General features: G+C 34.3%; 1 protein-coding gene across 3 annotated transcripts in view; it reads left to right on the forward strand.

The window, feature by feature from the left end:
• LOC143252868 (uncharacterized) overlaps positions 1–5871 on the forward strand; it is a 124666-nt gene extending 118795 nt beyond the window's left edge. For all 3 annotated transcript variants that reach the window (XM_076505658.1, XM_076505659.1, XM_076505660.1), the window contains one exon: positions 3397–5871. In XM_076505658.1, the coding sequence (XP_076361773.1) occupies positions 3397–3563 (167 nt within the window). In that variant the 3' untranslated portion in view covers positions 3564–5871. The remainder of the gene's footprint in view (positions 1–3396) is intronic.
• The last annotated feature ends 8973 nt before the right edge of the window (positions 5872–14844 follow it).

The following is a 14844-nucleotide window of genomic DNA, read 5'->3' on the forward strand; positions in this document are numbered from 1 at the left end:
AAATTTCTAGTCATGTATAAGTCTCTCCTTCAGGCCAATTACAAATGACTGTCAGATTTATATAATTTGTAATGTGATATTTCTGCTAGCTACAGACTTGCATTTAAGAGAAACAGGTGTGAGTAGACAAGAAATTTGAAAAAAATGGAATAATGGGTGGAGCTACCCTTGTAGGTTTGCAAAATATATTGATATCTCAGGAAATCTAAAAAAGTCAGAGGTTCTAATTATGTATTATAGCTTGAATGTGTCTCTGAAGTATGAGTTTCTAAATTTTTAACCACTGTAGGTGTTGTATGGTAGACTTAATAAAATATAAACTGAGGGAAAAACATGCTTTTTAAACACTAAAAAGCACATTTGATTTTTTTTATAATTTATTTTGAATTAATAAATTAAAACATACCAAAATGTGAACTATAAACTGTTGTGATGCCACATGTATTGACATCCAATCATTATAAAATTGTTTAATTAATTTCGAAAACAACTTTTAAGATATCTTGACACATGCCCTTTGAACTATCCCAAGCAAGAGTTGTTCACATACCTATGGCCCTTTTTTCCTTCTGTTTTCTCATTACTCCATTTACCTTCTCCTACACCCTATTCAGTCTTTCATTCCCTCATATTCCATGGCAGAGGGACAGTAATCACTCCTTTTTCTTCCATAACTGCTCTTTCTATTCCCCATTTTGGTGTTACTTCTGATCTGAATAGATACTGGTGTCCTGTTAGATCACTCTGTTTTTCACTTTCTTCCTCCTTTTGTAATTCCCATCACTATTTTTTTTCCCATGACCCCTCTCCTTGTTTCATTATGAATTGGATCAACCACTTCATACATCTTGTATAAGCCTTTCTGAAAGCAGATGATTGTATACTTTCACCCTTTTCTTTTCTTCACTCTTGCATGTGGCCTACCCCACAACTTTTTGCTGCCCACTATTTGCATCTACTGGCTGTTTCATCTTTATCAGGATTTTGATTTCCACTCATGGCCATTCTTCAATTCAACCTCCATCTATCAACAGAAGAATGTATATTTCTTGCCTTGCAATGATAATTACCATGCAGTAGTGCAAATTCACATGTTTTCACATGAATTTCAGGCAGGAGTGTTTAAAACTGGTATGCAGGTCTCTAAAGCAAATAGTATAACTTCAAAATGGAAATAGCAATCCATATACTAAGCTATATATTGGAAATATATTTTAAGTTAAATAAGATGTTATAAGTTTTAACTGCTAATCTGGTGCCATCATGGGTCTTGAAGCAGAATAATCTTGTGACAAGTGCTCTGTCCATTCAGCAAGACATACTTTCCATTAGGAGTTGAATCATCTGTTTAGATAGTTTTAACAAGAATATTTGGGTGTTGTTGACTTCTGTGCTAAGTTGAGTGAATGAATTATCACTGTTGAATGGAGAAGGATCATGTACTATGTATAATAAAGTTTCAAAACTATATTTATATAAATTCATTGCACTTTTCAGTCATAATCTAAAGGTTATTATTATTTGGTAGTGATCTTGATTGCCTATTGACAGTCAATGTAAATAATAATAAACAAGAGTTTTGAAGCTGTTCCTTTTTATTACACATACAAACACACATACATGTACATGCGATTTATATTTCTTTATTTTAGTGTTCCATTTTTTTAAAATCTATGTAATAAGCTTTTGAAGATAAATTCATTTTACATAGTCTTGTTTATCAGCTGAACCCACAATTTTGACTTTTGTTAGGATTTTTGTTTTTCCAATAAATTGGAGTGTACATTGACAAGAGGTGTTTTAAATAGTTTTAGATAATTTGGCTTGCACTGTGATTATGTGGTGTTGCAATTTCCAAATGCTACTTTGACATCAACTATTTGCAAATTGTTTTACGTTTTCATAGTCGCCCTTGATATATGAAATCATAGCTAGGTATGTGTAATTTTATTATAATGATATCAGCTTAGAAGTGGGTTATTATATATATATATAAAAGATGCTTACCTGTAATCTGTGTGAACTGTGATACAAGAATTTTGTCCTAATCATCAATAGGAATTCTAGAAACTTGACATATTGCAGACTGTCTTCAAATTATCTGAACCAAATTCAAGGTGTTAGAGTAACTGTTTGAGATTGTTATCTGTGAATTGTTTTGTGAAAGATTGCTGAGTATTGGTGTTAGGTGTGAACCTGAGGCTAAACTTTCATGTTGTTGATAATTTATAAAAGCTTCTCACTATTAAGAGTGTTGTCTATCAAGAAAGGAAGAACTTAGATATAGTAGTAAGAAGAAACATGAAAATGATATGCCAAGACTATAAAGTCAGAAGTGTTTAAAAGTCACAATAAAGTTGCATTTAGTTATCACAAAGCTTCCAAAAGAAGTGGTAAAGGGCAAAAAAGACCACATACAAAATCTCTCGTAAATTGAGATTCTAGTGCATTGGACAAACAGACAATCTACAACATTAGAAATATACAACACTTTGTAATATTATATGCAATTGTTTATCACATAATAAAATAGTTACACTAAAATATTTTGATACAAATTACATACGAAAAAAAGAAACAGAAAAGACTTCTATCTTCAATAAACTAATTAATTTATTATAGCCAACCTACTGAATAAGACAGCAAAACATGAATGCTTATGTGGAAACTAGCCATATAATTAGTTGGTTCAAGCTACAATACAGTCTGAACAAATGGATAGACAGTACGATGCATCTTTCTGAGAAAAAGATGCAGGATTTAATCCCAGCTCCTGGCACCACATACAGTTGATTTTTGTTTCTTTTTTAAAGAATCCAGTTAGGTCCTGATGCATGGAATATAAACAGATTATTAATTGATATTTGAGTGATAATAATCATAAGATAACGAAGAAAAAAAGAACAAGTAACAACTAATAAGTCTTTAGTGACTTTAAGTTTCTAACCGTGACAGTAACAAATATATGATTATTGCTACCTGCTTGAAGTACCTGGTAAACTAATTACCTCATTTGTTGCAAAACTTATATTGTGACTTCTGTTAATGATGGGATATATATGAGATCTCAAATATAAGTTTTCTTCACTGTCCACATATAAACGTTTTAATTGTATCATTTATTTTTAGTGAAGCATTCAACAATCATTTTCTTGTAATCTGGTTCTCATTGGTTTGTATTATGTGATAAATTTTCATTTTTTACAAATGTTAATAATACATGGTAATATTCTTCATAAACTATTTAAAAGGTGGGTTGAATACTAATAATATTTTTCCTTTCCTGTTCAGCAGGTTATGGACGTAGTGTTTTGATTTTACTTTTAAAGTATTTGAAAAGTGTACTTATCACTTTTATTTCATATATTTATAGTTTGATATTTGATATTGTTTCAGCTGTTATTGGAGGAGCTGTTGTGGGACTTTTATGTGCCATACTTCTGGTTATGTTCATTGTCTATCGTATGAGAAAAAAAGATGAAGGAAGTTACATTGTAGGTGACAACAGAGGTGTGAAAGATAGCTCTTATGGACGAACCAACAGTAAGGAGATCTTTGCCTAGGAAATATCTGGCCTTTATTGACACTTAATCACCAGTGTGTGTTGCTGGTTTATGTGTGCATTTGACAGCTATGAAAACAGCACCATCATGTCTAGACAAGGAAACAAGACATTTAGTTTACTTTAGGACCATTTATTTTTTCTCTCTTAAAGACTACTGATCATATGGGTTAAATTACTGATTATTGTTTAAAAAGCTACTTAAATTGTTTATACTTTGATAACATCAAAAACCTGTTGTAGTTAACAGATCAGTAATAATTACTTAATCTTATTTTAATAGAAGTATATTTTGTTTTGTTTTTTTTACGAAAGGAATGAGTTTATGTAGAAGATTTGTAAGCTCACATATAAAATATTAACTAGATTAAAAAAAACTTTTTTTTAGATATTGTCCAGTACTAGTTAAATAAGTGAGCCTTGTTTCATACATGTGACACTACAAGATTAGAAGAATTAATGAAAACTGTAATGTAACAAAATAGTGGAAATAAGTTTACTATTTTATACTAATCTTTCAATATTAGCATTGAACACTAACAGTACAAGAAGTTTGTGCATTAGAAATCAGTATTAGGTAAACTTGTTTGGATAAATATCATAAAATTAATCCAAGAAAAGAGAGAATTTTATTTTGAATACACTTACAATTTCATGATAAACACATTCCAACTAGTGTTAAAATTTTATAAGCTTCTTCAAACATACTCCACTTGCATATTCCTTTGGCATTTTCAATTTTTCACTTTTGAGTTAACACCTTTTTTACATGAATTTAGGTTTTTTTGTTTTAAAATGTTTAAAGTAATTTATTCATAATTATCAGACACAATTTAAAGTGAAATATTATTAATTAAATTTTACAGTTTACAAATGCTTGTATTGAAAATAAGAGCAAAATGTCTTTACATCAGGTTTTGGCAACTAATATTTAAGTTTAGATGTTTTCATTTTAATGAGGTAGCTAACTCTTAAACTTATGTTTCAGCAAGGATTTGATGGTAGATCCAAAAGTCACAAACAAATGTATTGTTAAGAGTAAAATTTAAAGTATAAACAAAGCTCTTGTAAATAAGAAAGTGGATACTTTGAGAGCTCATGGAGAAACTTTGGATTAACAAGAGAAATGGACATCACGTTACTGTAGTCTATGTTTATTTGATTCAGAATTGTTTTTTTGGATATTTTCAGCTTATTGTGACTCATTATAAATGTGTATGTGTGGGTATTACCAGTACTGTATTGATGGTGTAGTTATAAATTTTTACAAATGCCTTGACACAGATTTCAGTTTTATCTCAGCTTATGTGATGTGACTGTTGTCAAAAATCGTGTTTATACAAAGTAAAATGTTTTGGTTGAATTTTGTCCAAGGTGTGTGAAAACTGTATTAGATAATGGGTGGTTTTCACTAAACCATAGAGCCTTCTGTCCTATGTATACAGAAGATTATGTATGGATACATAAACTGTTCTGCAAAATTGTATCACTTTTAACAGTCACTGATAAATGAAATATATCTAGCAAGTAACTGGATTTAGTTGTTACGTGATACTTTAGTTTATTTGCATCTAAAATTACTGTGTTTTATGTGAACATAAAAGGATTTTATTATCCGTACAATAAAGAAATAAACAATTAAAGTAAAATAATTTATTAATATAAATCTTTTTAAAAATACTCATTATATTTCTTGAAATGGTTGATAGGTAACCATGTAAGTTTGCAAACATTTGGAACCCTGAATAATGATTGTAGTTATACCTTTATTCAGAGGATTGTATAGTTGTTATTGAATGGTACAATCTGTTTTTTTTTATGATTGATAAAAGTTTTCGAAATTTTAATCTTTTAACAAGCAGTATAACTTTACAATCATTTTTATTTTCTACTCTATTCATTTAAATGTGTATATTAATAACGTTTCTTTATCTGTCAAAATATTAGTATTTTGTAATGTAGCAAATTTATAGAATCACTTTCGATGAGATGCTACAGAAAGTTTCAAGTGTGCAAATATTAGAAGAGCAATTTGTAATGTTTTGTTAAAATTACAAATTTGCACTTTGCATTAAAAGAAAAGATATAGTATGCTTTGTCTGTTAAACATACATTATTATATGACCTTAATATTACACAATGCAGGTGAATTATTGATAGTTCTGCTTCTTCCATTTAAGAGTTTGAAAGAAAAAAGAGAGGGAAGTAAACACTTATGTAAGCTGGTTTGTTTTTTTCTCTCCTTTTATAGTGTACATGTGTTTTGTACATAGCTGTGTACTGGAGAAAATAAAAGTGTTTGTAACACAGCTTATGATATTTAAATCACTAATAAATGTAAGAGTAAAACAATGGATTCATTACTAGCTATATGACAGTATGTTAATTTTCTTTATTAAACACAAAACTGTTAACTTACTATTATGGAAATAGAAATCATTAATAGAATGTTTGTTACAGCACTAACTACATTATAATCATGTAAGTAATAACAGTAGTAAATAAAAAGTTAGCAACATGAGAACTACAGAAACCATGAAGATGTTGGCTGCAGAAGTATATTGAAATGGTGTTTGTGTCACTACAGGTTAAGTAAGAACATTTGATCTGAATTAGCATAAATAATAAATAAATAATCCATGGCAGTGTCGGTAACATCAGAAATATTTCAAACTTTACTGAAGTATATACATGAAACATAAGCATACTAAATGCATGCTTATAATGAATATTAGTTCATGTGACATATCTGTGAAAGTCTCAAACAGTTTCATGCAAGTGGGGCAAAAAAACTTAACAGGTGTACTTGGGAGGGAGACATCCTTATCAATGTGGCTGGGAAGAGCTTGAAAGGTTTTCCAAGTATGATGAGGAATTAGGACTACATTTTCAAGGCCAGTGAACCTAAATTTGACAGTAAGTTTTATGTTCCTAGTTGTTTTAGGATAAGGGAGACACCATACTTGAAATTTTGTTTATATCCTCATTTAAAAGCTAGGATTTTAGGCTAAAGACATCCCTCTACCCAAGATAGTTATAGAAGTATGGCGTGGACTGTAGCACTTTACAAAAGGCAGGTCACCTAGACATGGTGGAGAAAAGGGGTCTTACAGTATATTTCCAGGATCACTGAATCTGGCATTGGATTATGCATTACTGGCATCCTTTATCTCAGAGTCATCAACTGTAAACGTTTTATGTCCCTTCTCTAAACAACGTGGGGCAAAACATGGCATGTGTTAAGGTACCACGAGTGGAGATGTCCTGATAGGGCTTGTTTTTGTAGAAGCAATTGAGGATAAAGGAGGAGCTTGATTGTTCCATTAAGACCTATGTGAACCATGTTGGGTGGGGTCTTCAAACCACACAGCAAAACAGGAGTATTTAATACTAGTTACACAAGCAGCTTATCTTCTGATGAAACTTTGCAGAATGGATGGCAACTGCCTGTTGTGGAGACATAAATGTAGAGGACGATGTTTCACTTACTATCTCCCTTTTTATTGTGGGGAAATTTTAATGGACATAATCCCCTCAGGGTTGTTGCTGAAATTGATGGGAGAGGTTATTCCATAGAGCATATGCTCTTAGATCACAGCCTAACTCTTTTCAGTACTGGCTCTTATACTTATTTTCTTGTACATAGTCAGTCTTTTACTGTTATTGATCTTTCTATCTGCTCCCATTCACTTTTCTTTTACTTTTCTTGAAAGGTTAACAGTTACCCATGGGTCACTGATCATATCCCTATCATTTTGAGAGAGACTAGCCATGATCAATGCTACTCAACCAGTGTGCCTTGATGGATGTTGAACCAGGCCAGCTGGCTCTCATGCCCTACTTTCTCAGAACTCGATCCTGCCATCGTCTGTTAAACCATCGATAGACAACTGCATGGCAGTAATTACTGACTGTATTGTCCAGGCAGCTGCTTATTGTATTCCTAAAACCTCGACACATTTCTCAGAGTATCCTTGTCCTTGGTGGAATACTGCTTGCCACATGGCAAGGAAAACTCAGAAATGGGCTTGGAATACCTTTTACAGGTATCCTACACTTTTAAATCATGTTACATTTCAGTGGACTCATACACATGCTTGGCAACTCAGACATCAAAGCTAAAAAGAATCTTGGATGAAATACATCTGTAGCATGTCTTCTACGACCAGTTCCAAAGTCATATGGGACGAGATTCAAAAGGTTAGTGCACAGTATACTTTTGCCCCTTTCAATCTTACTCTCTGATGGCCAGGAAGTTGCTGATGCCCAGAGCATAGCCAGTACTCTTGGTGAAGACTTTTCTCATGCATCAAGCACTTCTTAGCCATCATAACACAAGCAGAGTGATTGCCTCTTTCCTTTTTGGGCTGATCATCCCTATGACTCTTATTATCCCTTTATGCTGGTGGAACTCAAGCTTGCCATTTATCGATCTGGTAGTACACCAGTTGGACCTGATGATATTCATTACAAGATGCTATGCCATCTTTCTCCTGCCTTTCTTTTATAGTCCCTTTTCCCAAGCCTGGGAAGAATCTCAAGATTCCTTCAAACTAGCCTTTTTCAAGCAACATCTTGTTTCTGTATTTTTTTACCTTGAGAAACTTATGATGCAACATGGAGGTATGGCATCTTGTGAGAACTCCACTTGTACTGATTATGTGGCCATTTACCCATTTTTATTAAATGTTTTTTAATGAATCGGTGATTCCAAGTCTGTGTGGGTATGACACTTTTCTTTTTCACAGGAACTTGGAGTCCCTCAGGACTGTGTCTTGCATGTTACACTTTTCATTATAAAGATTAATGCCATCAGTGAACAACTCTCCCTAACAGTTGCAAATGGTCTCTATGTCAATGACTTCCACATTTTGTGTCAATCGTTGAGCATGAGCATGAGGTTTATTGAATGACAGCTACAGACTGCCCTCAAACACTTACTGAAGTGAATCACAGCAAACTCTTTTAACTATTCTAGTTTCCAAAATCATTTGCATGCACTTCTACTGCCAACGGGGTATTCATACAGAGCTGCATCTCGGGAGAAGTAGTGCTTCCTGTGGTCCTTGAGGCAAAGTTGTTAAGCTTATCTATGAACATAAGCTGACCTTTATCCCACACATCAAGCAGCTATGTGTCAAGTTTACAAGGACACTGAACATTTTCTGTGTCCCCTCTTCCACCTTCTGGGAAGTAGATAGATATTCTATGCTAAAATCTATCATGCCCTTATTTGATCAAAACTGAACTATGGGTATCTGGTCTATGGCTCTGCCAGGTCCTTGGCCTTGAAGATGTTGGACACTGTTCACCATTAGGGGCTTTGGCTCTGCACAGGGGCCTTCTACACTTTTCCAGTTCAGAGTTTGTACACTGAGTCTCATGAACCTCCTCTATACCTTTACTGTTTGCAACTGTCTTCACTGTACACTTCAAATCTTTAATCCTTATCAAAGCATCTTACCTGGGGTTGCATTTTCCTTCCCCAGTGGGCTATGCTTTTTAGAACAGATAGTCTGCATTGTTCCTTTTGCCCTTCATAACCAGGTGCACTTGGATGAATTTTCTGTACCAAGAAAACTGCCAAAGGGTGACTGCATTGGCATGTTTCCTGTAAGAAGACACACACAGGATGGTAAGAAGCAATCAAATCCTTAATGTCATCTATATTTAAACAAAAACGTCAGCAGTTCCACTGGATCAAAGTGGCTATTTTATTTATGTGGAGGAGAACATGGCAGGGATCCCTTCTGTTTTGTGGACCACAGTTTTTTCCTTTAGTGGGCAAAATTCTACTTACCTCCATGGATCCTGTCCTGGGTCGAGTAGGCAGAACAAAGATTCCAGTGACTGAGGGCATGAATGAATTACTGTTTTACTTCTCAGGGCTGCAGGAAAGGAAGAACCCAAGGAAATACCCAAACCCAAGGCCAAAGAAAGTGGAACTGGGCAGGCACAGGAAGGAGTGGCAGGGACAGAGATGAAAGTAGACACATTTGTCAACTCTTTTAATCTTCGAGGTCAAAAAATTCTTCAGATATTTTGTAAATGACTCTGTTAGAGGCACAGAGTGGTCTATCTGCATTCACACTGTAGCAGTCGAATGGAGTGCAGCAACATATATCCAAGATGGGGTTCAGGACAATAATTTCTGAGCCTCTGGTAGGAGATATTATTTATAGTCTTCAAGCATTGCACCTCTTTCTCCTCTAACCATTTACAACAAGAAATAAAGTAAGAGGGATGTGGACCACTACAGCTAACACAACATGGTTCTAGTTTGAATTCATATGCATCATGGTCTTTGCCATCACAACAAGCACATGTTAAAGAACCATGACATAATTTTTTGAATGACCAAATCATTGACACTGGAAACATCTGAGAGTGAATTTATGGCTGCACCTCACAGTTCAGATAACCTGCTTTGACTGTAGAAGGAGGACATGGTGATGTAAACGTCAATATCAAAAGATTAGTAGGCACCATAATTCTGTCTTTGCAAGTGGAGATTCAGTGCACCACAGAAACACCTTGGCTAGAGAAGCCAGCGAGGATCTCTGACTCAGGAATGTCCTTTAAATCCCTTTCAACTATAAATCCTCTGGAAGAATTCAAAATTGCAAGGGGAGTAACCTCGATGGGTATATCCCAATGCCCTTCAATTTCAAAAGGAGTTTGGTATGTTGTCATGAAGATCTTTCCACCAAAATGTCTCTAGAGTGCAACTTCTTTACTGACTTAGAGGTGTCAGCAAACCCCTCTAAACCCTTTTGAATAAAAAAGAGGGGCATCTCCCCTAAGGATTTATCAGATAAGGAGTGGATAATTAGAAATCGAGGTACAGAATCTGACTGTGATGTTGACTGTACAGTAGAATCGTCTGTGCATGATTGTTTTTCTATAATCTTTTTTTCAATTTTCATTTTTAACATTTCAGTGCCCACTGACCCCACCCACCATAGAGCTCTACAAGGGAATGCACTATAATGCCAAACAAGGACACTGCAGCATTGGCAGGATTTTGTGAGCACTATATCCAAACACCAGTATCAGACACAATGTCCATAACACTCACTGAAAACGTCCAACACTGGTACTTGGTTGTCCCTAGCCCATGTGGACCAGCAGATTGACCCTGGGAGCTACCCAAAGGCTGCCCATCTACAGGAATTCAAGGCCAAAGTGGTGTGTTAGAATTGGACCTCTCAACCACCAGGATCCTCTCCTCCCCTTCATAGGTCACCACACATGATAAACACATGGGTGGATGTTTAGGTCCCAGAGGAGGTAAACTGAAAATACAGAACCTTCTCTAAGAGGTCCCCTTACCATGTTGTAACTTTAAGTTAGTTGCAAAAGAGAAGGAATCTGCAGTACCAACTGAAATGACTTTAACTCTTGGCTGGGTTTGAATCTAGTATGGCATGGGTTTGCAGTAATGATGGTCTGTCTGTGGTAATCGATCGGTCACATATCCTGATTATGTAATGCAATCACACTAGTGATGAGTAAAGCTCTCCCAGTTCTCCTATGTTTTATATGTTATCCTGGAATGAAGGAACAAAACACATGCATTGCCTTTGAAAAACCGGTTCACTTTTGCATGAATTGCTTCCAATCTATCAAGTAAAAAAGGGAGACAATGCTTGATCAAAGGTGCAACAGATTCAGAAAAGTCAGTAACAGGCACTGAATATTGGTGGGGGTGATATTGCTCTGAGAAATAAATAGAAACCACTGTCAGGTATAACCACTGACTTGGAGGAGTGCAGTAAATAGCTTACACAAGTAAGTGCAGAAATCAGTCCACTTTTTTTTAGCTAGATGGATCCTGATACACACCTTCTGGTGTATAAAAGTGAATGATAGAGTATCTGGTTCATACAAGAGTATATTGGCACTCTAAACAAAACCACCCCTTGAGCCATCAGCATGTATTTTGTTTTGGTAATTGGAAATAAACTAAACATAAATAAATATATCATGCTCCAACTATATCTTGGATGTCATGCTTACAAAAGTAGTTGTTCTCAACCTTAGTTCTGGCAATGACATTCCTGAAATGGATATAATGAGCTTATCACTAAGTTTCACTTCAGCAATTTTTAAATTGATGTTTGTGGTAGTTATTTAATGACAGCCTGATTAACCCCATTAATAGTGAACTGCACTTTATATTGGTAAAAGTCATATTAACCTGAAGCACACAAGTGATGTGTTGTAGTTTACTCTATTGCATCAATGCTATATAATGCAGTTATTGAGTATACACACTAAATGGGCCATTTCTTGTCCAGAAAGTAACATAAGCTCGAGTACTATTTATTTTTTAAAAAAGGAGGGATTATCTGTTTTTTCTGCAATTATGGACAATCATGTATGGTCATAAGCATGTAAGCAAAGTGAAAGTAACAGAGGCTAGTGATAAGGCTATAGCTGCACTTATTGTGTCATGTACATAAGTAAACACATGAATACCAATACATCTGAAAATTGTATGGACAATCTATACTCAATCCAATGGCACCAATTTAGTGACCTACTAGTACAATATTATGGAGTATTATGTGACCACATGATCAGTTGATTTGAGCCACAATCAGACAACATTACATAGACTCAGAAGACATATGTCCAGTTAAATAACAACAGCACAGTTTGTCTGGAACACTATGGATGTAACTAGCACTGAAGGACTGTTAAAGGATGAAATCATAAGAATGCCAGAGAGAATTTGGTCATTTGTAGTAGTGACTTTCCAAAAGAAGGGTAGTGTGATCTTTGTTCTGCATTTATTTTAGATGAATTAACATGACAACCAACATCTTTTCCACTTACCACACACAGATTAATAACTGTATGCATTGGAATGTACCTATTGGTTCAATATGCTAGATCTGGAATTCAAATTCTAGCAAGTTAGAATGGATAAAAAATGCAAATCTAAGAGTGCTTTCAGCACAAGAGATGACTTGTACAAGTTTCACATCATGATATTCAACCTTTGTAATTTACCTGCTACTTTCAAAGAGTCCAATGGAACTTACATACAAGAGGCTGCAGTAAAAGTGCTTGACAAATGTAGGCAAAGTATTTGTGTTCATTGCATATTCAAATCTGCATCTAAGAACCTGAAAATGGTATTCAGGGTTGTCTAACATTTACCAGATTACAGTGAAAGGGACAATGCAAGTATACATTCCAGTCCCTTAAGCTTTGATAGAACCCTAAGTGCTGGTATATCCATGAAAGGAACACAAATTACTTTCATACACTGACAGCAGTGAAAATGGGACTATAGTAGTATTATTACAGCAGCAAGATTGGATAGATCTTATAATAATGTGCTTATGGTTCCCGAATGCAAATACTATATAGTGAAGATGGAATGGTTTTGAAGTTGGTGTTTTCATAAAATACTTTTGGTAAAAACATCACAGATTATGCAGAACATGCCTCACTAAAATAAATGAAAAACTTGTATGATATCATAATGAACAATAGGAATAGAGATTGAATGTCCAACTAGATGGTGATACCCTCTCCATTCACAGAATGATTAGATCCTAAACATTCTATAGGGGTTAAAATAATTAGTAGTGTACATGACAATAAACCATACAGTAGGAGATTTCATAACTGGGTGGATGCTACATTGTTGTTTTGTAAGGTGTGGTAAGAGTAACTAAAGGACCCAGACCTAACATAGATGATTTGTACCATGCAACAAGATGAAGTGTGTCTAGTTGGGATTAAAGAATGTAGAACAAACACACATGCCCTATGGCACTTGACGACCAGTTAGAAGTACAAAAATACTTACAGTACTATTCTTTTCAACTACTAAACAATGGTGTGGGTTACAGCTACAAACAAATGATTAACTCATTTAATTGAAATAATTAATTAGTTATGGGTATCAACTGCATTAATTAGTGTGAGATAAATTAATCAATTATTTGAAATTATGATTAAACCAATTTATGTCATTCAAATAATCAACAAATTGAAATTAATGCTTTTGAGTATTACTGCTTTCAATTATTACAACTATACAAATTTCGTGTGAAAATAATTGATTAATTAAATGTAGCTGATTAATGAGCTTGACAATAAATATATTATCAAATTATAATAACCACAAGCTCTATTTCATGTTTATAGTATCCATAGTGTTAAGACATGAATCTCCATATTTTTTATAACACAAAGAAGGAAGACACTGAGGTTTCACACATACTTGTATGAACATTTGATGGTGGGTTTTATGACAGCATTTAAGTCAACATATTCAGCATTGAAGTTACAATAGTGAAGAATGTTTCCCACTCACAGAAAAAAGTTCTCCTAAGTATTATAAACTTTGGGAAAATTGTTGTTTTACCCTAAAAATAATTGTTGTTCATATTGCCACTCCACTTCCAGAAATGGGCATGTCACCTGTATATAATGGTGGTCATTAACTACTTCACAAAAAGCATCAAGGCTTATCTACTTGTTAATATTTGTTCAACTTGGTGTGGCTTCAGCTAGACAGAACTTTAACTTGCATCCTACATCAATCTATTAATGTTTGGGTTGTAGCACTGGAGCAGCATATAAAAACACATAATTCAAGCCAATCAGCTTATTTTGTACATAAAGATTAAATTTTAATGAGCTTGCTTTATCAAGAGTCGTAAGAGGAGATAGTCAAGTTTGATCAACATAACACTATTTTATGCTACTCTAACCATGAAAATGAGGAACAAAGAGCAGAGAGTGTACTAGTTAGGTTTTAGGGATGAGTCACTTGAGGAAGCATGAGATCAGAAAATGAGATTCAGTTCTGATAGTCTATAGAACTATGGATGATAGCATCAAAATCAATATGGCTGTGATTAAACCTAATAATTGCACCTATAGTGATCATTTGGTTAAAACACAAAAGGTTGAAAGGATGTAGCATTTTTTGCTTTCTGAACATCTTGTTGGTACTATTACATATAGTGTAGGTACTACACTGTAAAAATACAAATCAATAATTGTATGATCACTGAGTGGTGGTCCTTGCTCTATAAGCTATCAAGAGATGATCACCATACAATATATGCCCTACATCGAGGGATTTCCTCTTGATTTCCATTAAGCTAGGATAGCTAACACAAGATTTAATGAGTAGTGCATTATTATTTTGTCTGACTGAAAGCAATAACTAGGAGCTCGAAAGCTCAGAAATGGTGTTTTGGCCCTTTCTGTCTGAGTTAAAAAAAAATGTATGTAATGCATTGTAAATTACC

Source organism: Tachypleus tridentatus, chromosome 6, assembly GCF_004210375.1.
Source record: "Tachypleus tridentatus isolate NWPU-2018 chromosome 6, ASM421037v1, whole genome shotgun sequence".
Classification (NCBI taxonomy): Eukaryota; Metazoa; Arthropoda; class Merostomata; order Xiphosura; family Limulidae; genus Tachypleus; species Tachypleus tridentatus.